Below are 24,875 nucleotides of genomic sequence, written 5' to 3' on the forward strand. Positions count from 1 at the left end.
CTTAAAAAAAAATTGATAACTGTATTTCAATAGAATTCTCTCCTTTGTAATCCTGTATATTTTATTTTATGCATTTAAAAACTTTACTCTGAGAAGAGGGCATAATTTTCACCAGAATGCCCAAGGGGTCCATGACACAACAATGGTGAAAAATCCCTGCTTAAGTTATTGAGATAATGTATGTAAAGTGATTCATACATCTTAAAGCACTGTATATTTGCAAATTATTATGAATGCTCTGATTGTTTTTATTTTCACCATCCATCAGTCAATAAGCATTTATTAATTGCCTACAGTGTGCTAAGAGCTATACAAGATCTTACTTTATACTTATAATAGGTATATTAAAAGTTTCTTGCCTTTCTGCTAGAGACAAAAGATTATTGGATCTAACGTGACTTGGCCTGTGGTATATAAGAATGGGTCTGGAGAATGCTGGTGGAGAATGCTCAGTATACTGAGCAGCACCTCCTTAGCAGGTTCAGGCAATTAGCAGAAAAGCTTAGGATATTGAAGTGAGAACCACTAGATCGGCCTTTGAAGAACTGTAACTTTCCTTTGTTTTGGTGGAAAAGGTAAGTTTTAATTTCTATATGTGTGATATTGCAATCCTGTGAAAAAAAAATCCTCATTGGAGAAGGGGTGGAGGGAGGGGTTGAGGGAGGTGAATCATGACATTTTCCCACAAAACTCTTCCTGAACTCCTCAGCTAGGAAAAGTGGAAGGAGCTCTGGCTTTGGACTCAGAGCATCTGTATTCAAATCTCTCCCTCACACTTTCTACCTGTGAGACTTTGGACCCATCACTTATGTTCTCCAGACCTCAGTTTCCTTATTTGTAAAATTAGAAGGTTGGCTACATGGTCCTTCCAACTCTAGACCACTGGTCCTATGATTTCACCCTTCTCAGATTACTTATAACATTGTCTTAACTTTGCATTTAACACATTTTGTCTCTATGTGTATTAGTGAGTTTGTCTTAAGCCTCTCCACCCCAAATTAGGTTGTCCGCAGCTTGAGTGAGCAGGGACTAGGTGGGTCATTCGGCCTCTTTATCCCCAACACAGTGCATTGTACACAGGAGGCATTAGATAATTGTGGGATTGAATGAGATTCTCAGAAGGAATGAAGAAGTGAAGACAGCAGGGAGTATTGCACTTAGAAAATGGTGGGGAAGCAAGAGCTCTGATAGGAAAAATAGCTTGGGAGTCATGTGGCCCTTCAAATTAAGGACCATTTGGAAGAGATAGGACACTGGATGGAGAGTTGGGAAGACCTGAGTTTGAATCCTCTCTGGGATGCTTACTAGCTTCCTGACTCTGGGCATCTCTTGGCTTCAGTTTTTTTCATTTGTAAAATGAGAATAAAAATAAGCACCTACTTCATAGGATTGTTATAAGGATCAAATAATATTTTAAATATATGTATCTATGTATATATATACATGCACAAACACAGAGAACATGTATGTATATACATATATGTATGTATATCTACTCATACGCTGTGCATATATCATATGTGTACATATCTAATGTGCTTTATAGATCTGTGTAGATGTTAGTTATTATGTTAATATTATTGTTATGTTCTCTAGAGGCAGGATTACAAGCAATATATTGTTTAGTTGAGATGGAATAGGCTCATTAACCCTGGAAGTTTGCATTGACTTTCAGAGACGTCGTTAACTTTGGAGCTCCATAATATTTGCATTTGTGATTATTTTTATTTTACCTTTACCTTTCCCCCTATCTATAATATGAGAGTAAAGCTTCCGCTGTGTCTCTGTAGGGGGAAGGTAGGGAGTATCAAGGCTGAATCAGGCAAGGATGGGTGGCAGAAGCCAAGAGCTGCAGAAGGGGGTTGGATCCATTCCAAATGCTTTTCCAAAGAGTAAAGGACAAGGGAGATCATAGGTTTTGAGCTGGAAGGATCCTGGGATTAAGAGTCCGACCCCTTTGATTGTCAAATGAAGTCCCCTAAAGTCTAATTGCTAAAGGCAGCAGAGTCAGGATTGAACTCCAGCCCTTCAATTTCGAATCCAACTCACCATAGGACTCACTGTCCCTTCATAAAGAAAGGCTATTCAATGAGCCTCTGGGCTGGATGGTTCCTTGTCTGTCACTTTTATTGCTTTTTAAAAGAGGTGAAAATAGGATGAGACAACCAAGATGAGCTCTGTTTGGGGAGGGTTCCGTTTCCAGTGCAGTGGATCTGATGAATCCTGCTCCAGACCCAATCCCTTCCAGCACCACTTAACCATAACCCTAACCCAGGAACAGTTCGGGATCAGCTGAGAACATCAGTGACACATTCAGGTCCCTGCAGGCTACAGTGAGTGTGGTCATCCCTGGAGTGCTACCCCCTACCCCAAACCAGACACAACCATTGCATTCTCTCCTTCTGATCACTATCTTTTTTTACTCCTTTTCACTCAATGCCCTCTGAGAACATTTTCCTTTATTTTTCCAGTGGGTTAAAATCAGAGAACCCAATTACAAGTCTTGGTTCTGCTACTTTCTGCAATTTACTTCTTGGGGCCTCAGTTTTCTCATCTGTAAAATGGGTATGGGACCTTTATTCCAGCTCTCCATCAATGATCCCATGATCCCAGATTACTTCCTCACAGATTCTTCCCCTTTTCAAAACTTGGCCTTCCCCTTTTTTTATAGCCCTTTCCAAAGCAGGCTCCTCCTTATTTCTCATACCCTAACTCGGGACTAGGCGCAAGACTTGGCATATCGCTCATTTCAGACTCTCCCTCTCTACAATTGCTCAACAGGACTTGGGCAAGGGCTGGTGACAGTTGAAAAAATATAGACTGTATATAATATAAAAATATAATATATAAATAGTATATAATATGTAAACATAATATATAAACAACACATATATTATAATATTATATGTGATATAATATTATACAATAATATAATGTAATATATCATATAATATATACAACATGTGATCACCTATTTGATATCATCTAGTATATATACTATATAACATATACTACATATGCATAATATATAATATAGAAAACTATAGCTATTTTGCAACCAAGTAAAGTATGAGTGTCTATAACCTCTCACCCTCTAAAATTTACTTTATCCAGTCTAGATCCTTATTGCTGTCTTCTATGGATCATTACATCACTCTCTTCCTCTCTACAGTTGTTTTCTATACTCCCCTTTGAATATTCTGCCTTTCCAGGCCTCAGATTCCTTAATTCCCACTATTGCTGTTTCCAATCTATTTCAACCATCCATAGAGTGCTTATTCCTTAGACAACACTGATTCTTACACACCCAGCCCCCCAAAACAACAACTAAAAACAAACAAAAAACTAAATTTGTCCCAGGTGCTACAATTCCTAGTTATGACTTTGATTCCTGAAATCCTGGGTTTCCCCCCCCTCTCATGGGAAAGAGGATGGCAAGATCTATACCCATGAAATGGTGACTAAGCTAAACACCTCTAATTTACATCTCTGTAAGTAAGCTTAAACTGAAAATTCCTCACGCTATAGTCAATTCTGTATCCCACATGGCCATCAGAGCAGGGGATGTGCTGATGGCACACTGTGGAGACAGATGCGTTTTATGGTCCTAGTCTAATGAGAATGCTCATTATTTATTCTCTTGGGTGTTGGGGATGGAAGAACCCAGTGGAAAACTCTAGAGGCATTCTGTTCGATGGCATGTTCTCAGTGGTTTTGCCTAAGTTCTACTGTCCCAGCTGTCTATGAGTGGACGGCTTCTGTGAAGCCCTCTTTTTCAAATAACTTGGCTCACCATCTGTGAATTCTGAGCTGAGATGCTCTTGTGAAAACAGAGAAACCTCATTTCTCAGTTGTTTAGCATTTGTGTGTTTATATTCGCACTGTGGAGACCGTTCATCATTGCAGAATCACATCTCATGTAATTCAATGGTTAGACTTTTTGTAGCTGTATTTTTAGTTTCTAGCTTGCCAGATGTTGTAAATAACCACAGCTGGAAAGTTCTTTGGAGAGGAAGTTGGATGAATGAGGAATTCTGATAGGGAGGCTACATAGTTTGGTGATTTTTTTAGAGCCCCTAACATAAAAAAACAAGCTAGTAGTTAGGCACATGTTTCTGCCTGCTGAACCACAAAGATCTTTTGGAAGTGTGTTACATAAATACTAGCCATCATATGCCTTGGGGAATGATAGAACAGTATCCAAGTATCAGTGTTTGGGTTATATATTTGAGAAATGCAAATAAACTGTCAGTCACTGAATTTTGCAATTGTTTGGGACTTCAGTCACCATGTAGTCTAACATATATCTGAAAAAAATCAGAGCTCCATCCTCACTGATAAATAGTCATATGGACTCTGCTTGTAGACTCCAAGGAGGAGGTACTCACTGCTTCCTGACATATTTCCTGACTCCACTTTTGAATCAACCTATTTATTAGCCAATTTTCCAAACCTGTTTGCCTATTTTCACCTTTTGTTCTCGGTTCTTTCCTATGGGACAAAACATCATAAACCTAATCCCTGTTCAACAAACAGTCCTTCAAACACTGTAAGACTGATCATGTTGTAATGGAATACTATTGTGCTATAAGAAATGATGAGCAGAATAAGTTCAGAAAAACCTGTAAAACTGAAGCAAAGTGAAGTGATCAGAACCAGGAAAACATTGTACTCAGTAATAGCAATATTGTACAATGAGCAACTGTGAACGACTTAGCTATTTTCAGCAACATAATGATCCGAGACAATTCTGAATGACTTTTGATGAAAAATGCTATCCATCTCCAGAAAAAGAAGCAACAAAATCTGAATGCAGATCAAAGCATTCTATTTGTCATTTTCTTTATTTTTTTTCATGTTTTTTGTTTGTGTTTTCTTTCACAACATGACTGATACAGAAATACGTTTTGCATGATTGCACATTTACAACCTATATTAAATTGCTTACCATCTCAGGGAGCAGGGAGAGGAAAGAGGGAGAGAATTTAAAACTTAAAACTTTTAAAGATGAAGTTTTAAAATCATTTTTAAGTAATTGGGAATAAAATAAAATATTGTTTTTTTTTTTTAAAGACTGATCATGGCTCCTACCTCTCTTTCCCCTCATCCTCTGTCTTTTGTCTATCCATCCTTTGTTCTTTCAACCAGCCCTTGTATAGAAAGAATTGGAGGCTCTTCCCTCCTTTGGTTACCCTTCTCTGATTGGGTTCCAGCTTCTCAATGCCTTTCATGAGAATGTGGGGTCAGAACTGAACACAATGTTCTACATGTTACCTAATCAGGGGAGAGTAGGAATGGGCATATGACCTCCTTATCTTTGGAAGCAAGGGTATATTGTTAAATATTTAACAACTGAGTCTCAAAAATATGCAAGACATTTTAAAGTTGATTCTGCATTATTAACCCTTTCTTAAGAATAGCAAATCGACAAAATAATAAATCAAATCCTGATCTATAACATTTGCCAGCTTCTGAGGTATCATAAATGTCATGCTCAAAATTTAACAATCAGCTTTCTGGAGCCAGTTCGAGAGGGCTCTAGCACACCCTACTTGGAAGCAATGCCTCTCTTGATGCAGCCCCAAAATTCATGAACTCTTTTTGGTTGTTTTTGTTTTGCCCTATGATGCTGTGGATTCAAATTAAGCTTGCAGTCCCCTAAAACCCCTCTCACCTGTGGGAGCTTTTGCTGTTCGAAGCTGTCCTTCTTCCATTGTAAATAGCCTACCTCGCTGCGGGTCAGGACTCCATGCAGCAGGTCTTGAGAATTTCCTTGCTGGTTGCCATTGAAGACATTGGGACTCGCTCGTCCTGTTAATATGAGGTTTAAAACTGCCTAGACAGAGACATACCACAGATAGTTATTTGTAGGTAGCAGCAAGATGGAGACCATTATTTGCTTCTGATAACTTTGGCTTCTGTGTTTTGTAACTCAAGAAACCTAGGCTTAGACTCTACTGCAGCAAACAGTCTTTTGGTTCCCAAGGAGTTTTGGCAGGTCTCATATAAGGGATTTCCATTTTGTTGTTGTTCATTCTTTTCAATCTTGTCTGACTCTTTGTGACCCCATTTGAAGTTTTCTTGGTAAAGGTACTGGAGTGATTTGCTATTTCTTTCTCCAGTTCACTTTACAGATGACAAAACTAAGGCAAACAGGATTAAGTGATTTGCCCAGGGTCACATAGTCAAATTTGAACTCAGGTCTTCCTAACTCCAGACCCAGCACCCTATCCACTGTGTCATCTGCCTTAGAGATTTCCACACAGGTTATTAAAAACAGTAAGAGGAGGGTGGCTAGGTGGCACAGTGAATAGAACACTAGCCCTGGAATTAGGAGGACCTGAGTTCAAATCCAACCTCAGACACTTAACACTTACTAGCTGTGTGACCTTGGACAAGTCACTTAACCCCAATTGCCCTGCCTTTCCCCCTTCGAAGAGGAAAAAAAAAAACAACAAAAACAAAACAAAAAACAAAACCAGTAAGAGACCAGGAAAAATTTCCTTACCCAGAGTATGTACTTTAAAATATTTATTGTATTAGAAAAGAAATTAATTATCTCCATCCACATCATATATTGTATGCTATTAGAACTCTTTCAAAATAACTCATGTATCTTGGGATATGATATATTTAAAGCTAGAAGGAATTTTAGACACCATCTAATCTAAACCCTTAATTTTACAGATAAGGAACTGAGGCCCAGAGAAAAATGATTTGCCCATATCACACAGGAATTAAGTGCTAAACCAGGATTCAGGTCCTTTTACTTGAAATCCATTATATTTTCTCCGGCACCTTTTTACTTTGTTTCTCATGACAGAGGTGGGGTGAGAACCATTAGACTGAGAGGACAAGCTTAATTAATTCCACAAGTCCCTCCATTAATTACCTCTGATTGCTTGGTACTCTCCCTTCCATATAACTAAGGTAGCATAAATGCCCCCCCTCCCCCCCGCCCTACGTCTCCTCTTAGTTACCTCAGATTCCAATTGATTGTGGGGTCAGAATCCTTTCTAACCTATTTGCCCTCCCTGCATCTTTTCTAGCACCTAACTCCCCTAATCCTTGCCTTGTAGGCACACCCTACTGGGCACAAATACCTTGTTACTGTGGTCTCTTTCTGTCCATACACTCAGCTTTGCTTGCTCCATCCTTCCCCTACCTAACACTTCCCTTTGTTCACCCTTCCTGTGGTGCTTCCCTTTGGGATCTCTATTCCACTGGTAAGTTCCTACTGATCCTACCTCTCTTCCTTTTCCTCCTCAGCTTCCCTTCTCTTTCCTCTTATTAACTGACATGTCATTTCTTGAGCATTATATGTCTCTGGCAACCCTCTCCATGGATGGCCACTCATTTAGTTAGTTATCCTTGACTCAGGAAGCCAGGAGGAAGAGGAGGAGGCAGAGGAAGCATACTTCTTGACCTCGTTTGTCATTTCCAATATTCCTATACTCAAATATCATCACTCTACAGTCTCTTTGCTTTTGAGTGTCAGATCTCTGATCCTTGTTGCTGTCACCTGTGAACTACCTGTCTCAGTGACCCCTCACCGATTTACAGTTTTTCTCTGAACCCTTTCTTTGCTAGCAGCCTCAGAGATTTTAATAGCCAAGCTCCTCATTCTTCCAACAGCTTGTTCTTACAGTTGGCTGAAATGCCTTCAAACTCACCATCGTTCAAAGCTATTCCATCTCCAAAATCAAGAACTCGGAGATGCCCTTTTCTGATCTCTTGTCCTTCCACTTCTCCCAAACCTCCTCTCAAACTCATCTCAACTTTTGGTCACTCAATTCCTCCCAGCGAATGTTGTTAATGATAATATGAAGGATGTAATAGCTTTATGATTTCAACTCTTCTTCCATCCCCCACCCCCAAAAAACCAAACACCTGCTCCTCCCCCTCACTTCTATTTTCATTGATGGCATCATTACCTCCCAGTCAGCCTTGAAACTACAGCGCTGTCTTTGACTCATCTTTCTCCCTTACCACCCTCATCAAATAAATAGTCAGGTCTGTCATGGGGTTGGTATGTACTCCTGAAATAGCTCTCAAATCCAGGCCCCCCTTTTCTACTCCCACTGACCCCACCCTAATTCAATCCCTTTCCATTTCTCATTTGGATTGTTTTAATCGCCTTCCAAGAAGTCCTCTTGTCTCTTCAATCCATCCTTCTTCTGGTGGCCTATATTCTTCACAGACCATCTTCCTCTTCTAGCTGGAAACCTTCAGTGGCTTCCCATTGTCTTCCACATAAAATATAAAATCTCTTACCCGGGGATTCCAACTATTCCACAGTCAGCTCTAGACTATGTTTCCAGCTCTATCTCGTAGTCAGACTGGATTCCTTATCCATGCACATTTCTGTTCTGCTTTCTACTGTGTTGGTGTCTTTGCTCATTGCTGGGAATACCCAGTATCCCTGTATCTATTTATTAAAATGTTCTCTTCTTTCAAGGCCCAAGTCAGGGACCACTGCCTTCCTGAAGCTGCCTCTAGTCCCCTCTGTTGGAGGTGGAATGAAGTTTACTGGACAGAGGGCTAGAACTGGAGTCAGGAGAGACCTCAATTCAAACTCCACCTCTGTCATTTATCATTAGGTAGGCACCTAGGTATACAGTGCATACAGCTCTGAAACTGGGGTCAGGAAGACCTGAGTTCAAATCTGGCCTCCAAACATACTAGCTGTGTGATCCTGGTCAAGTCACAAACTCTGTCTGCTTCCATTTCCTCATCTGGAAAGCAAGGATGATAATAATAGCACCTGCCTCCCAGGAGTGCTGTGAGGATAAAATGGCACAATATTGGTTACATGTTTTGAAGCACTGTATTATTAGTGGCTGATATTATTACTGTTATTATTGTTATTATTAATTTGCCTCAGTTTCCTCATCTATAGGACTTGGGAACTCAAATGTATGTAAAATACTACATAATCAATAAAGCTATTTAAACATTAGTTTTTAAAAATTATTTTAGTATTTCACGTGAACTGTTCCATTGCAGTTTTATATTTTGTGTTGTATGACAAGTGCTTATGTAACTGTCTCACCTGCACTATTAGGTTATAAGTTCTTTAAAGGCAGGGTCTGTGTCAAGGATTCTTAAATATTTTTTTTTTGTGGGGGAGCTCATCACAGTATTTTTTTTCTTTTTTAAAAGTTGTCATAAACTTGACAAGCATCAACAGATATGAATATTTCCATAAACAAAGGAGAATGTAAAGAGACAATTATACATGAAACCATGAATCTATTTTTATGTACAACTTGTTTTTTTTAAATATGTATTAAATTTAATACAATGGTACCCATGGTCCTGTGCCTGCCTGTATCCCCTTCTGGGATTCCTTCTATTTTCTTCTATGCTTTTCTAAAACACTCATTTCTTTGTTTTTTTAGTTTTGGCATCAATACACTGCCCTCCTCATTCCCCTCCTCCCTCAAAGGAAAGCCCTCCTTTGTGACAATTAAGTATAATTGAACAAAACAAATTTGCATATTGGTTGTATCCCGTCTTTCTCCACCTACAGCTCTGCCACTTCTCTGGGAATGGGAAGCCATTTGCACCCTTAGATTTCTGGAGTTGTGATTGGTCATTGCACTGATCCGAATTCTCAAGTCTATCAAAATGTTGTGGGGTTTTCTTTTCCCCTAAGCAACATTGCAATCATGTCTAAATCGTTCTCCTGGTCCTATTCACTCCACTCTGTACCAGTTCACACAAATCTTTCCACGGTTTTCTGAATCTGTCCCTTTCAGTTTTTTTTTCCCTTAGTGCATATCAATACACCATTACATTCATCTCCCTTAATTTATTGAACCATTCCCCCATGGCACTAGTCTTGGCAGTGAAGATTCAGGATATACTATAGGAGAGTGGAGAGATTCAGTTATATGTATAAAATCCTATGACATTGTACAATGATCAAGTGTGAATGACTTAGCTATTCTCAGTGATATGATGATCCAAGATAATTCCAAAGGACTTACAATGAAAAATGCTATCCATTCCCAGAGAAAGAACTGGTGGTGTCTAAATGCAGATTGAAACATACTTTTTTCACTTTATTTTTCTTGTTTGGGTTGGTTTTCTGTTTTTGGTTTTTTTTTTTTTTGGTCTGTGTTTTCTTTCACAACATGACTAATATGGAAATATGTTTTTCATGACTGCATATGTATAACCTATATCAAATTGCTTGCCTTCTCATTGAGGGGGGAAGGGAGGGAGGGAGAGAATCTGGAACTAAAAAAAAAAACCCCATGTATGTGTATGTGTGTATACATATATGTATGTACATATATGTATATATATAAATTGTTTTTACATGTAATTGGGAAAAATAAAACATTTGGAAATTAAAACAAGAAAACGCTATTGCAAGTATAAATTCTATACGATTTTCAAGAGACTTGTCCATACACATGCAATTGCAAATATATATTCCATAAAATTCATGAGATTCATGCATATGCATGCAATTAATTGTAAGTGTTAAGTTCCATATAATTTGCTGCATTCTGATGTTTCAAGAGCTACTGCTTTGGGGGGATCTAAAGCTAAAGCTTTTTTTCTTTCTAAAGCTAAAGCTTACTTTAATCTTTGTATCAATGGCTATTAGCAATAGTGCTTTTCCACGGCCGATTCTTTACAATTAGTTAAAATTCAACAAATATCGGTTACAATTTACAAATTATTACAATTAGAAATTGTTTATTACATCCTAGAGTGGGGCATTATACTACCCATCTAATGTGGCTAAAAGCCAGGTGCATAGCTCTTGCCCACAGGGAGTTTGTATTCTATTGAATAGTCGAATTGAATCCCCCATTAGGAAATGAGAACAGTTAGAAAACTTTAATAAGAAAGAAGTAGCGGCTCTAAACTCACCTGCCTGCAAATGAGATCAGCACCGCTAGGCTGTAATAGATGAGGTGTGCTGATATCAAGGTCCTTCTGAAGCCTATGAAATAAAGTGGTCCATTAGGAGAGTATGTAAGACTAGAGCAAATGTATCTAGTCCCTTTCCCCATTGTTACCCTACAAGAATTTCCCCCACCAGCCAATCTACTTTACTCATTTTTTGGTTCCTGTGTTTTTGCTCATGGAATTCTCCTTACTTAGAAAGATGTCCTTCTCCTCTCTCCACCTATCAAATTCTTGCCTGTCTTAACAAGGCTCCTTCTCTAAGGCACTTGATGATGGAGGAATTGGCAGGAAAAGATCTCTCCTGCCCCTGAAATTCTACAGTACTCCCTGTCTGTGGCATTCCTTTAGGACTCTATCTATCTTTGGCTAAGCATCTTTAGTACCATAGAATTATAGTTCTAGTCTGAAGGGACCTTACAGGCTGATCAGTCCAATCCCTTCATTTTATGGCTGAGGTCACTGAAGTATAGGGATGGTAAGTGAATTGCCCAAGGTCACACAGAATGAGTCAGAAATGGATTTGAGCTGAACTCAGGTTTGACTCCCAGAGCCAGTCAGTGCCTTAGATCTAGGAGAGCCCTGGGTGCTATGCTCATTCAGACCCATTTCCTCATTTTGGAGATGAGGAAACCAAAGTCTGGAAGAATTCAATGAATATTCAAGCCTGGATATGTAGAAAAGGAAGAGTTAAGATTCAAACTCACCAATCCTCTGTCACCAAATCCTGCATTTTTTTTTAGTCCGGGAGATAATAAATGCCTGTGATAGCTACTTCTCACAGTAGTTGTGAGGCTCAAATAATGTATGTGTGTGTGTGTGTGTGTGTATATATATATACACATACACACACATACATATAGGACTGGATAGACACGTATTATATTTGTTTTTAGTCTTAAACATTCACTTTTATAAGACTTTGAGTTCTAAATTTTCCCCCCTCCCTTTCCTTCCCCTTCCACAAGATGGCATGCAATCTGATATAGGCTTTACATGTACAATCAACATATATTATATATATATATATATACATACACACACATCTAGGTAGACATGTGTATATATGACACAGATATAACATATATGCATATGCCCATATACATACAAAGGGCTTTGTAAAAATCCAAAGTGCTATGCAAATTCAAATCATGTTAAATTTTTTTTCCTTTTTTAACCAATCAGGGTTAAGTAACTTGCTCAAGGTTACATGGTCAGTTATTTCTGGGTGGGTGCTAAGTGTCTGAGCCCAGGATTCTATCCCCAGGTCATCCCGACACTGGAGCCGGTGCTCTTACTCACTGCTACCTGGCCACCCCAAATTTTTTAAAAAATCAATTAAAAAAAGAAGCAGTGTAGCATTGTAACTTGGAGCTAGAAAGGCCGCAGATATTTCATAGCTGTGTGACCACTTCCCAAACTCCTGAACTTCAGTTTTCACTTCTATGAAGTGCTGATAAGAACAGCATCCACCTATAGGATGGCATCAGTGAGATGATGCCTGTAAAGTTTACTTCAAGATACTGCATAAACACCAGTTGCTATTCTTGCTTCCATTGTACCCCATATATCTTTTCCAGTATTTGTGTTGACTTCCCAACTAGATTGTAAGCTCCTAGAGGACAGGGGCTCTGTTATACTTCCTAGTATCCCTCACAGCACCTATGACAGTAAGAGAGATTAAATATTTCTTGTTGGTGATGATATTTATATAGTTGTCAAATTTATATAAAACAAGCTTTTGGGGGGGCATATTGGTCTTCACACTTCAAGACAAAGCGATTATGTTGCAATCTCACATTCAGCCTTCTCTATTGTCTACAACTAACATTTTTGTGACCCCAGCACCCAGTATGGTTCCGAACATGTAGTAGATTCTTCATAAGTGCCTTTTGGTTTTCTAGTTTTTTGATTTCATGCTAATTCATTGATCTATTTTTTCTCCTTTTTATTAATAAAAAGACTGAGAGATATAAATTTTCCACCAGGGATTACTTTGGCTGCTTCCCAAAACATTTGGTATGCCATCTCATTGTTGCCATTATCTTTAATGAAATTGTCTATTGTTTCTATGATTTATTTTTGGACCTACCATTTCTTTGGGATGAAGCTATTTAGTTTCCAGCTGGTTTTTTATTTTTTTCAATAGACAGAAAAGAGAAAATGACAGCTGTTAGAAGGGCTAAGGGAAAACAAACACATTGCTGCAGGGTTGGTAGACCTGTGAATGGGTACAACCATTCTAGAAAGCAATTTGGAATTATAAACAAAGAGCTACTAAGCAGTGCATGTTCCTTGACCCAGCTATATCATTGCTACTAGGCCTATATCCCAAAGGGATCAAAAAAGAGGAAGATGGCCTGTGTGAACAAAAATATTTATAGCAACTCTTTTTGTAGTGACAAACAAACAACCCAACAAGAACCCAACAACTGGAAATTAAGACATGATTGTCAGTTGGGGAATACTTGAACGAATTGCAGTAGATGAATGTAGTATAATACTATTGTGCTATGAGAAATGATAAAAGTTTCAGGGAAATCTGAGAAGATATGTATGAACTGATGTAAAGTGAAGTGAGCAGAATCAGAATAATTTATACCATAAAATCAATATGCCAAAACAATTCTTAAGACTTATAGGAACTGATAAAGAGTGAAATGACCAAAACCAGATCAATTTATACAATAACAACATTGGAAAACTATAAGAACTCTGATCAACTCATTGATCATTCATGATTCCAGAGGACCAATGATGAAATATGGAATCTATATCCTGAAAGAAAATTGATGAACTCAGGGTACAAAATGATGTGTATGTGCATGTATATATATATATATATACAGACATATATACATATATGTGTATGTGTGCGGACATATCTATCTATCTATCTATCTATCTATCTATCTATCTATCTATCTATCTATCTATCTATCTATCTATCTATCTATCTGCCATTGCCAGCGAGGGAATTTTTTTTTGTTGACTATGCACATTTGTTAAAAGGGTCTTATATTTCTCTTTTTTTCCCCAGTGGGGTAGGGATGGGATAGACAGAAAATAGTTTTCTATTCATTTGTATTTTAAATTACTTATAAAAAAATTAATAAATTCTTGTTGAATGAATGACTATGACCAGAACTTCTGTAGAAAGATCTGAGACATAGATTTGGCTACTCCCCATGAAAAAAATTCGCATGGTCCATGCTTTTTGATGTTTCTCATGTAGAGATACAGGGTCCTTTCTAGTACAAGAATAAATTAATGTTATTAATGTTACATGGCAAGAGACCCTATATTCCAGATCTGAGCAAAAGTTCTCCAATTATAGATTTTACCTTTCAAATGTTCTAGAGAAGAGCAAACTGTAAAGGAATAAGATAACTCCATGGCTTCCTTCCCCTTTGAACTATTTGAGAAAAGAAAAGAAAGCATTATTTTTTAAGTTACTCAAAGGAAACCATTTATTTTAAATCTGAGACAAGAAAAACTTCCTACAATGTATCTCTATTTAAATGACTTGCTGTCATGTCAAATTCAGTCCAGTTGAAATTTTAGGTCATCATTTATATTAAATCAGCTATTTTATGATGGAGATGGGGTTAATACCACCCCAATCCACTTAGCTCTGATCCCTTTATCAGGTGAGAACACACCTGACTGAATCACTCAGAGTTGTGAATTGGGCGTGAACAAGGCCTGAATATTTTAGCTAGGTGTAACACTAAGTTTGTTCCCATTTGTTGGAGGATTTGTCATACACTGTAGGACTTGTAAAAATCAGGAGGCTAATCTGGAATTGGAGTATTTGAACATCTAGCAGTTAATGGTGAAAGTCTCCTACCCAAACTCCAGAAAGAATTACTTGGAAGGAAAGAAAATGCTGTAATCTGAGCCCTCAAGGACCAGAGGATTCAGATTTTTCATTGGTGTTCTATCAGAATCCCCAGGGTCACAGCAGCTGGCAGCAGTGTCTGAATCAGGAGCTGAGAATAAACTGAACTCAATGAGCAAAGGTAGATTCAATACTCTACAAGATACTAAACAGAAAGAACGACACTATACCCAAGAAGGATGCCAGCAAAATGACTTACAGAACCTGTGAGTTGTGTGTGTTACCAATGTCCGCTAACCTTAAGCCTGCTTTCTCCTGGAATTGTGGGATCATGTGTCACAGATTTGTTGGGAGTGGAGAGAGAGGTACTATATAACCATGGTAAATAGCTGTTTCTAAAAGCTAATTAAGTCTGTCTGACTAATTGAAGTCAACTGATAATCAGTGGAAGAAGCAGACTATTAGAGAAAAGCCCTCATATCTCCTCAAGGCTGTTTCTCTTAGACCCTTAAGGGAGACGTACTATAATCCGACCTGCCAGGTTGAGTGGAGAGCAGGAGAGAACTTCCATACCACACATTCTACTTCTTTATTTCTGTTAGTGGCAACTACCATTCTCCCAGACTTTGAGATCCTTTCTCTTAATTTCACATATGCCATGAGTCACCAAGTCTTGCTTATTTTTGTTTCAAGACATCTGTTAGATTCACCTTTCCTCTCCATTACTGCTGCCATCTTTCTAATCTAGGCCGCCATCTTTCTAACCTAGGCCGTCATCTTCACAAACCTGAGTTATAGAAATAACCTCTTCAAAAAGCCTCCCTGTCTTTAGTCTATTTATCTTACAATCCACCCCAACAGATGACAGATTAACTTTTTTTGTCTCATATTGTATCATTCATTTTTTCTTTTTAAAAAAGAATGCTATTTTAATTTTTTTTCTTTTTTATATTTTTAATTTTAATTTATTTTTTCTCAATTTCACTTAAAAACAATTTTAAGCATTTTTTAGAAATCATTTTTGAGTTTCAAATTTCCTCTCTCTTTCTCTCTTCTGCTGCCTCCTTGAGAAGGGGAGAGCTTGGATATAGCTTATACACATGCAGTCAAACAAAATATCAGATTAGCTTTTTTAAACGCTACTTTTGTGAGGCATGGGTTCATTTTTAAAAAAATTTATTATTTATTTTAGTTTTCAACATTCATTTCCATAAGATTTTGAGTTCCAACTTTTCTCCCCATTTCTCCTTTACCACCCACTGCAAGATGGCAAGCATACTGATTACCCCTTCCCCCAGTCTTCCCTCTCTTCTACCTTTTTTTTGGAGGGCAATTGGGGTTAAGTGACTTGCCCAAGGTCACACAGCTAGTTTTTGTGTTAATTGTCTGAGGCCGGATTTGAACTCAGGTCCTCCTGACTCCAGGGCTTATGCTCTATTCACTGAGCCACCTAGCAGCCCTGTCTTCCCTCTCTTCTATCTCCCCGCCCTATAACCCCTTTACCCTCTTTCCCCTTACTTTCTTGTAGGGCAAAATGGATTTCTATACCACATTGCCTGTATACCTTATTTCCCAGTTACATGTAGAAACAATTTTTTTAACCTTTGTTTTTAAAACTTTGAGTTCCAGATTTTCTCCCTTCTTCCCTCCTCACCCACCCCCTTTGAGAAGACAAGCAATTCAATGTAGGTTATAGGTGTAAGTACTACTTTCACATTGTTACTATTCTGCTTAAGGCCTCTCAATGGCTCCTTATCTGTAGGATCATGTATAAATACCTTAGCCTGGCATTTAAGACTCATCATCAACTGATTCCAGTTTATCTCCTTAGCACAGGGCTTACTTAGTACAGTACTGATTAGCCATCTAACACATTACAGTTGTGCATGGACAGTCATGAATTCAAAAAAATAGAGGCCTCCATATGGGTTCACCTTCCGTCATGATCTCTATGCAGGTGAATTCAATCAGTGCCAGAACCACTTGAGTGAGCTTGAGATGGTCTGGGATGTGGGTCAATACTTGGGATGATTCCAGTCAAACTTACTATGATGCCTGTGATTTCCTTTCTGACACCTGATGTGAGACATAGTCATCCTTGAGTCTATGCCTTTCCTCATGCTCCTTCCCTGACACTCCCCCCCACCCAGGGAATTAGCTTCCAATCTTTTTTTTTTTTTTTTAACCAATCCAAATCTGAAGTTTAATTCAAGGTCAAGGTCTTCTCTACAAACCTTTCTTGGCTATTACACACCATAACGTTCTACTCATCAATCAATCTAGTCCTTGACTGTTTTATGTTGTTTTTTTTAGTTGTTTTGTATATCTACAGATTGACTGCCCTATTAGAGAGTAAGTTCTTTCAGGGCAGGCTTCTATTTCTTTCCTATGCTCTATGTTACCTAGAATGGTGTTGGAACACAGTAAGGATTTAACAAATATGAATTGATGTGCTGTTGCAGGGAAAAAATGTCTCACTGGGGAAATATTTTTCATAAAATTTAAAGTGAAAATTCAATATTTTACACAGGGTTTCCTTCTGCATCGTTCATATGGCATGAACTAAACCATTGCCTGGTGTGAAACATTGGGGAGAATGGGCAGTAGGTCTACAAGCCAGAGAATTCATCATGCTGAATGAAAAAGCCAAGGAGGGCTTGTGATAGATGTCAGGGCAATTTCAGAGGAAAAGGAATGGGAGGAAGAAGGAGTGTTTGTTCCTTCTCCTGTTCTCTAGTAATCCCTTTACCAGCTACTGGACAGAGTTCTTGACTTGCCTCCAGGGTTCACTGGAAAATGAGAGAAATGGCCTAACTGACCTCCAAGGGCCTATTAGATGCCTAAGGGCACATCTGAACTTGGGTCTACCTCACTCCAGGCTCATCACTCTCTCCTGTGCCCCATAACAGCCTCAATTTTTTAGACCTCAACAAGGGCTCTGTTGAAATGCTAGCAGAATTTACACTAGGCATGAAGACCTGAGTTCAAAACCAGCCTCGGAAACTTACTAGCTGGGGGACCCTGGGCAAGTCTGCCTCAGTTTCCTCAACCGTAAAATAAGGATGACATCAACAACTATCTCACAGGGTGGTTGTGAGGATTAAATGAGACTATATTCGTAAAGTACTTATAACAGTGTTCTGCACCTAGTAGGTGTTCAGTAAATTTGTGTTCCCTTCCTTCCCACACTTTACAAGTTAGTTTATCAGTTATAGGGGCTGTGACCTGACACTAAAGGAATGAAGACACTAAAGGAATGAGATACATGAGAGATAAGTTTCATTAATTGGAGAAGTTTGGGAGTGGGGGTGGAGGGGAAGGTCAGAGTATAACCTATGACCTCTAGAGAACAGCTCTGGGTAAGACACCAAAATGAGGGGACTCTGGAGGGGCAGTTGACAGCAGAAGGACAATGGGTGCATGGATTCCTTCAAAAGGGGTGAAAAGACTTCCCTTCCTTTTCCTAGAATTGGCCCTACTGCCTTGTTTTTCTATAGTTTTGATGGTTTAATTATGTTTCTTTTAATGTGTTCTCATTTTCACACTGCACAGTTAAACCTAATGTTCCTTTTCCGCAGTCTTTGGCTGGAATTCACTTCTAGTTGTGCTCTGATTATCAATTTCTTCTAAGCCTGAGGTATCTGAAATTGCTACTGTTAATGGTCTTCCTTTCCCTCTCCTCGATTCTACCTTCTTGTATCTCTTCCATGACTTCTCACTGAGCTGCCTCCCCATATGGAATCCTGAACTCCTATATGAGAACTGCTGGGACAGATGTGAAAAAGAAAAAAATGGGGGTGGGAAGTCCTGGAGAGGAGAATGGGGGGACATCTTTTCAAAGATGGCATGCCCAGAAGTGGCTTACCCCATGGCATTTACATGATAGATCCTAGCCTTGTCATGGCCTCCTTAGTTTTTGTGCTTTTTCCTACATACCCATCAAAACCCTGTCCTAGGTTCTGGTGAATCCAAGAAAAAGGAGGCCTTGGCCCAGTCTTCTTCAAGGAATTGGACAGGGAAGGACTAGCTTTTCCTTTCTTAAGTGTTTCCCTGATCCATTCTCAAAACAACTTGGTATTCTTTATAAGTTTCATCGGAAATGCAATTTACCAAAGAAATAAAACATTAATGAAAGCACAATTCAACACAAAGGGATCTTCACTTACCCACTGTAAATGATCATAGATGAATTTCTTGGCATCTTCCTTCTCTAAAAACTCAAAGAGCTGGAACTATATTCAGGAATAAGAAGTTAAAAATGGGAGGAAAGTATGTAGTTCTTGTATGTTAATTCCCCATTAATACTTCATAATGATTAAAGAAACATACATACATACTTCAGCAAACTGATATGCTCCCTATTTGATATGAGTGACAGCCTGGTGAAATGGATGGGGGGCTGACCTCAGAGTTAAGGACACCTGGATTTAAGTCCTGTTTCTCATATATACTGCCTGTGTGATCATGGACAAGTCATTTAACCTCTCAGTCCCTCAAAACATCTCTCTTAAATACTAAAGAGTTGAGGAAGTTGCAGCATCGAGATGTCCCTGCCCAGATGAAATCACAGGCATGGACCAAAAATAATGAAATAATCAACAGTCCCTGATAGTATGTGCATAATAAGGGCTTGTCAAATGAATGAATAAATGATTGAATAAAAACACACTGTAAAATGTGGTAGCTCAAACCCATGAATTTTGCATTCCTCAAGTAGAAAAGGCAAACAGAATTTTTAGTAGGGATAACTGTGATATGGTTGAGATTGTAGTTACAGAAATATAGCCAGCAAGACTGTGAGGTGGCCAGACCCGTCAGCTATGGCTTTCACGACCCTGGGGCGAGTGGATCCAGAAAGCAGAAGTTCGTTGCAGGCTTGGGTGTCTCATCGTTATGCCCACCTCCTTGCTGCCCTGTGGGTGGCTTAAACTCCATCTCAATGACAAGGCCAACAGACTCAATGAAGTACCTTTGTCACCCTCACGGGTACTAATGCATGGTAGAAGTGTGATCACAGGCATGAAAGCTGTCCATACTCACTCGCTCAGTCAAGCCATCTGCTTGGAAGTCCCTCGTTGAGGGAAAATAAGTTTCTGATGTGATGGCGCAGATGATGACTTTTTGTCTTTCTCCTGCTGTCCACAGAGTATCTGCCAGAGCTGCTGAGAGGGCCTCTTTCTGTTCTCCATGGCTTGTTTTGCACAAACTGCAGTGCAATTAAATCAAAAGGTGAAAAACATTCCAAGGAATGCCCAAGTGTTCCCTGGGCAGTAAGCAGATATTTGATTGGGGTCATTAGCTATTTTGCTTAAATGGCTTTAATGAGAAAAGGTAGTTTTGAAAACTTATGGAGTTGGGGTATCTTTCTCCACCTCCAAGATTATATGCTCTCTGTCCCTGATATGTGATGTACTCTCCTGGGAAAGAGACATGACAATTAATGGTTAAATGAAAAAGTGTGATTGGGGCACCAAAATCCCATCACTGGCTGAGAACGAGCCTGGAATTCCAAATTGCGTGAATGTATGAACTCTGTCCAAGATGTTGGGATCTGAAGCAGTTTCAGGTTGACTGAGTATTATTATAAGGTAAAGTGACAGTAGAAGGTCCTGGAATCCTAGGAAAATGGTCACTAGGGAAGGCAATTTAGGAAGTCTGAGTACTCTTCAGCCCATGATGGGACTGAAGACATTTTTTTTCAGATATACTTTTGATGACTTGAACCATATTATTGTTATTTTGGGGGGCATTCAGGGTTAAGTGACTTGTCCAGGGTCACATAACCAACTTTATTATTAATAAAGATTCCTATAAGCACCCTTTTTCTTTGCAAATAAGGGTCTTAGATGTGGCACATTTGTGGCCTTGAGTCTACGGTAAACCATAATAATAGCTGATATTTATATAGTACTATGAAATTTCAAAGTGCTTTATGTACATTATCTCACTTGATCTTCCTAACAGCCCTGTGAAGTAAGTATAGTGACACCCTTCCCCCTTTTACAATTGAGGAAACAGAGTCAAAGGGATGGAGTGATTTTGCTCAAGGTCATACCACTAGTAGGTGACTAAGGTGAGATTCAAACCTAGTTCTCCCTGACTCTAAATCCATCATTCTATTAATCTGCAATAAAAGAGGGTGTGAATCTAGTGCATCCATTTGCTGTAGCAATTTTAAATTGTTTGAGTGTGTGTGTGTGTGTGTGTGTGTGTGTGTGTGTGTTTGGGGGGGAAGAGTTGTTTATCACAGTACAGACAGATCCAGAGGATGAAAGATGAAACACACTGTCCATGAACGAGTGGTGCTAGAATCAGGGTGGAGAATGAGCCATCTATGTTTTTTGTATACAGCCATTTTGCTTGACCATCTCTATTTGTTTGTTTGTTTGGTTTTTTGGAGGGGCAATTGGGGTTAAGTGACTTGCCCAAGATCACACGGCTAGTTTTGTGTTAAGTGTCTGAGGCCAGATTTGAACTCAGGTCCTCCTGACTCCAGGGCCGGTGTTCTATTCACAGCACCACCTAGCTGCCCCCATGCCTATTTGCTACAAGAAACTTGGTGGAGTCTTTGGTTTTTTTTTTTGTTTATTTTCCCAATGAGGTAGGGAGTGAAAGAGAGATAAAATATATTTCTATTAATTTTTTTAATAGAGGAAAGGTTACATACATGGAATGTTGTATGAATTTTGAGATAAGGCACTGTATTATTAGTTTAACTTATTTTTTTAAAAAGACTCTATTATGGGTTTCTCCCAAGTGAAGATAATCCATTAGATTTTAAGCTCCTTGAGGGCAGGGACTGTCTTTTACCTCTTTTTGTATCCCCAGTGCTTAGCACAGTGCCTGGCACATAGTAGGGGCTTAATAAGTGTTCAACTGAATTGAAAAAGGGATGCTTCAGGAATGTGTTGGTAAATGTTAAGCAACCAGTTCTCTGAAAATTAAAAACACCCATGATATACTTTTAACTTTAATCTGCATCATAAACACTTTTTTTCCCACCACTTTCTTAGGTTTGGACAGTCAATTAAAAAAAAAAATCAAGCCCTGATTTGTAACATTTGCCTCTTTCCGAGGTGTAAATCCTTCCACTGAAAATTTAATAATCAGTCTGAGAGCCAGGTATGAGTTGGCTCCAGCATACCCCTTGTAGTAATTTGCAAAGGTTTGTAATGTTAAAAACAAAACACATCAAAAAGACTAAAAAAAAAAAAGATACAGTGCATAGGATGACCCAGTAAGGATGGAGCCAGAAACTGGTCATTTTCATTTGTAATACAGTAAGTATGAAACCTTGGGTCAAGAAGTCCCCACCTGTGATGCCTTCCCCCTCCTCTGTGCTTATCCAAAGCCTACTAAGCCTTCAAGACACTGTTCTAAGTTTAGAATTTTCCAATCACTCCAGACAGATGTGGAGTTATCCTTTTCTTAACTACTGTGGGGCTGGCTAGGTGGCACAGTGACTAGAGCACCGGTCCTGGAGTCAGGAGGACCTGAGTTCAAATGTGACCGAGACACTTAACACAAAAACTAGCCATGTGACCTTGGGCAAGTCACTTAACCCCAATTGCCCTCCAAAAAAAATTAAAATTAACTCCTGAGGCACTGATTTTATTGTCACTTTATCATACAGACTGCCTGGAATGGTGGGTTATATTTATCTTTTCATGCATATATCTTCTCTCCTCACCCCAATGGTAATTATGCTTCTGGGGAGGGTGGGATCAAAGTCTTGCTGCATGCCTGTGTGCCCCAAACAGCGTGAATCCCAGTGACTGGTGAAGAGAAGGCATTCAATAAATCAAGATGGTGGGACTGATTGTTCTTACTAAAGGGAAGCTAATTGGGGATGCTTACCAAGGGATGCTTACCTGAAGGTAGGTAAGTGACAGCCCTCACAGTTCATTTACAAAACCGCCTGGGCTCTCTACTCCTTTGTTCCCCTGCTGTGGCCATACCAATGCTACTTTGTGGTATCTTTTTGACATGTTGTCTTTCCCATCAACCACAGTCAAAGGGGCACACCTGATGTGGGAAAGGGCAACACAGACTTTTAATCTCAGCCGACAGAAAGGGTGCTCTGCGACAGACTGTGAAGACCACACGAAACTATAAGAAGCTAAAGCCAAAAGAAATAAAGAGGAAGAAATGGAATTCCTTTGCTTGAGGGAAGCACATCCATCACCCAGAGAATGTGCAAAGGGGTGAAGAATGGAAAGAGGAATTGGACAATAGGCTGGAGCCTCCAGATGTGAGGCAGAGGTGGCTATGGCTCCTAGGCACCATATTCTGTACCACCCCTATATTCTGGGTTATACTTGATTAAGTAAGCAAGCTTGTAATCCCATCCAGTGAAATGGGGAGCTTTCTGTCTCTCTCTTTTTCTCTCTGCCTCTGTCTGTCTCCATCTCTCTGTCTCTGTCTCTCTGCCTCTGTCTGTCTCTCTGTGTCTCTGTCTCTCTTCTTACCTGCAAAAGTCGCTGCCTTTTTCACTCCTTGTAAATAAAAGGTATTTGAGGATATTCACCTGCACAGCCATTTGGATTGCTCTGGACCCACCCTAACGTGACAAGAAAGTAGAATCAGGTCATGTAGGGGTAAAAGCAGTGGAATTGGTTTGTGTGGGTGACCAGGAAAGGAGTAGAGGGCAAAAAACAAATAAGATGGAATCAGTTCCCTTTGCTAGTTTTATTTTTCAGTCTTGACCTGACATTTCTTGAATTTCCTGGTGTGAAAACACCATCCACCAAGGCAGATGGACCACTCTCTTATAACTGGGGGCTTAAGGCAGGTACTCTTAAGTCTATAGATAGATTGGGTAGGAGGGGAGGGTAGTGGAGAACTGGGAAAAATATATATCAATGTTTAATTTCGGCCATCTGTAATTGAAATTTAGATACCTGATGTGATGCCAAACTAATAATAGTCATCATATCAGATTATATATATGAATATGTATATATGTGTGTATATCTATCCTTCTCTCTTTCTATAGATATCTATTATGTATATAGACATCTATATATTTATAGCTCTATCATAGACCGATGAGAATCACAGACTGTTAGAACAGAGGACCTTAAAGTTTTTCTTGTCCAATCACCTCATTTCCAGGCAGGGAAGAATTGGTTGTTTATCTCTAATGCTATGTACAGGTTATTGTAGATGATATGAATTTTAATGATGAAGGGGGGAAAAAACACCTACAGATGGAGCCCTGATCCTCTAATTCTTGGGTCAGATGAGGCCTCCAAATCCACTTAAAATGTCATAGTAATCTAGAGCTGGGAGGGAAGCCTGGAAGCTGTTTAGTGGCACCCCTTTATTTGGCAAGTGACATAGCCTGGGTCTGAAGAGATGGATGGCTCCTCCAGAATTCTCCAAAAAGAACTCAGAAGCCTTATCATTTCAGCTTTCCAAGGCCCCAAAGATAGTGCAGCGGGTCTGAAATCCTCCTGACTCAATTAACTCTAGTGGCTCTCTAGGATCAAACACAAAATCTGCTCTTTGGTATTCAAAACTCAAGTCTACCTTTTCATTCTTCTTCTGCCCTACTGAGTTTATATACTCTGAGCTTTCCTGTAATCGGGAATGCTCTCCCTCCTCATCCCCACCTCCTGGCTTCCTTCAAGTCTCCATTAAAATCCCACCTTCTGAAGGAAGCCTTTCCTGATCTCCCCAATTCTAGTGCTTCCTCTCCATTAATTATTTCCAATTTATCCACTTTATCCTTTGTACATAGTTGCTTTGCAGGTTGTCTCTGCTTTTAGACTGTGAGTTCCTCGAGAAGAGACATGTCTTTTTTGGTCTTTTTTCCTATCCCTAGCTCTTAGCACAATGCCTGGTACATGTTGGAGTGGTTTTCCATTTCCTTCTCCAGCCTGGTACATAGCTGATGCTTAAAAAATGTTTATTGATTGAAATCTTGTGAGGACTTGTCAAAATATGGAGCCATATTGTGTCACTGTTCCAAGAAAAGCTATCCCAATAAGGAGGTTTAGAAGAATAGAAAAGGTATTTGTAAACTCTTATGAATTTAGGTGGGTGCTATGTGCCTCTGGGGACACTTTATGGGACCACAGTTTTTATCTGGTTTCTTGATAGTTAC

General features: G+C 39.2%; 1 protein-coding gene across 1 annotated transcript in view; it reads right to left on the bottom strand.

Moving 5' to 3' along the window:
- MINDY4B (MINDY family member 4B) overlaps positions 1–24,875 on the bottom strand; it is a 53,981-nt gene that overhangs the window by 22,079 nt on the left and 7,027 nt on the right. The window contains exons 5-10 of the mRNA XM_069104445.1: positions 23,236–23,327; positions 19,808–19,973; positions 18,934–18,999; positions 14,271–14,341; positions 10,891–10,963; positions 5,675–5,836 (exon numbers count right to left, since the gene is read on the bottom strand). Of these exons, the coding sequence (XP_068960546.1) occupies positions 5,675–5,836; positions 10,891–10,963; positions 14,271–14,341; positions 18,934–18,999; positions 19,808–19,973; positions 23,236–23,327 (630 nt within the window). The remainder of the gene's footprint in view (positions 1–5,674; positions 5,837–10,890; positions 10,964–14,270; positions 14,342–18,933; positions 19,000–19,807; positions 19,974–23,235; positions 23,328–24,875) is intronic.

Source organism: Petaurus breviceps, unplaced genomic scaffold (assembly GCF_028583685.1).
Source record: "Petaurus breviceps papuanus isolate PSGF00001 unplaced genomic scaffold, PetGlider_PUasm1.0 688, whole genome shotgun sequence".
Taxonomy (NCBI): Eukaryota; Metazoa; Chordata; class Mammalia; order Diprotodontia; family Petauridae; genus Petaurus; species Petaurus breviceps.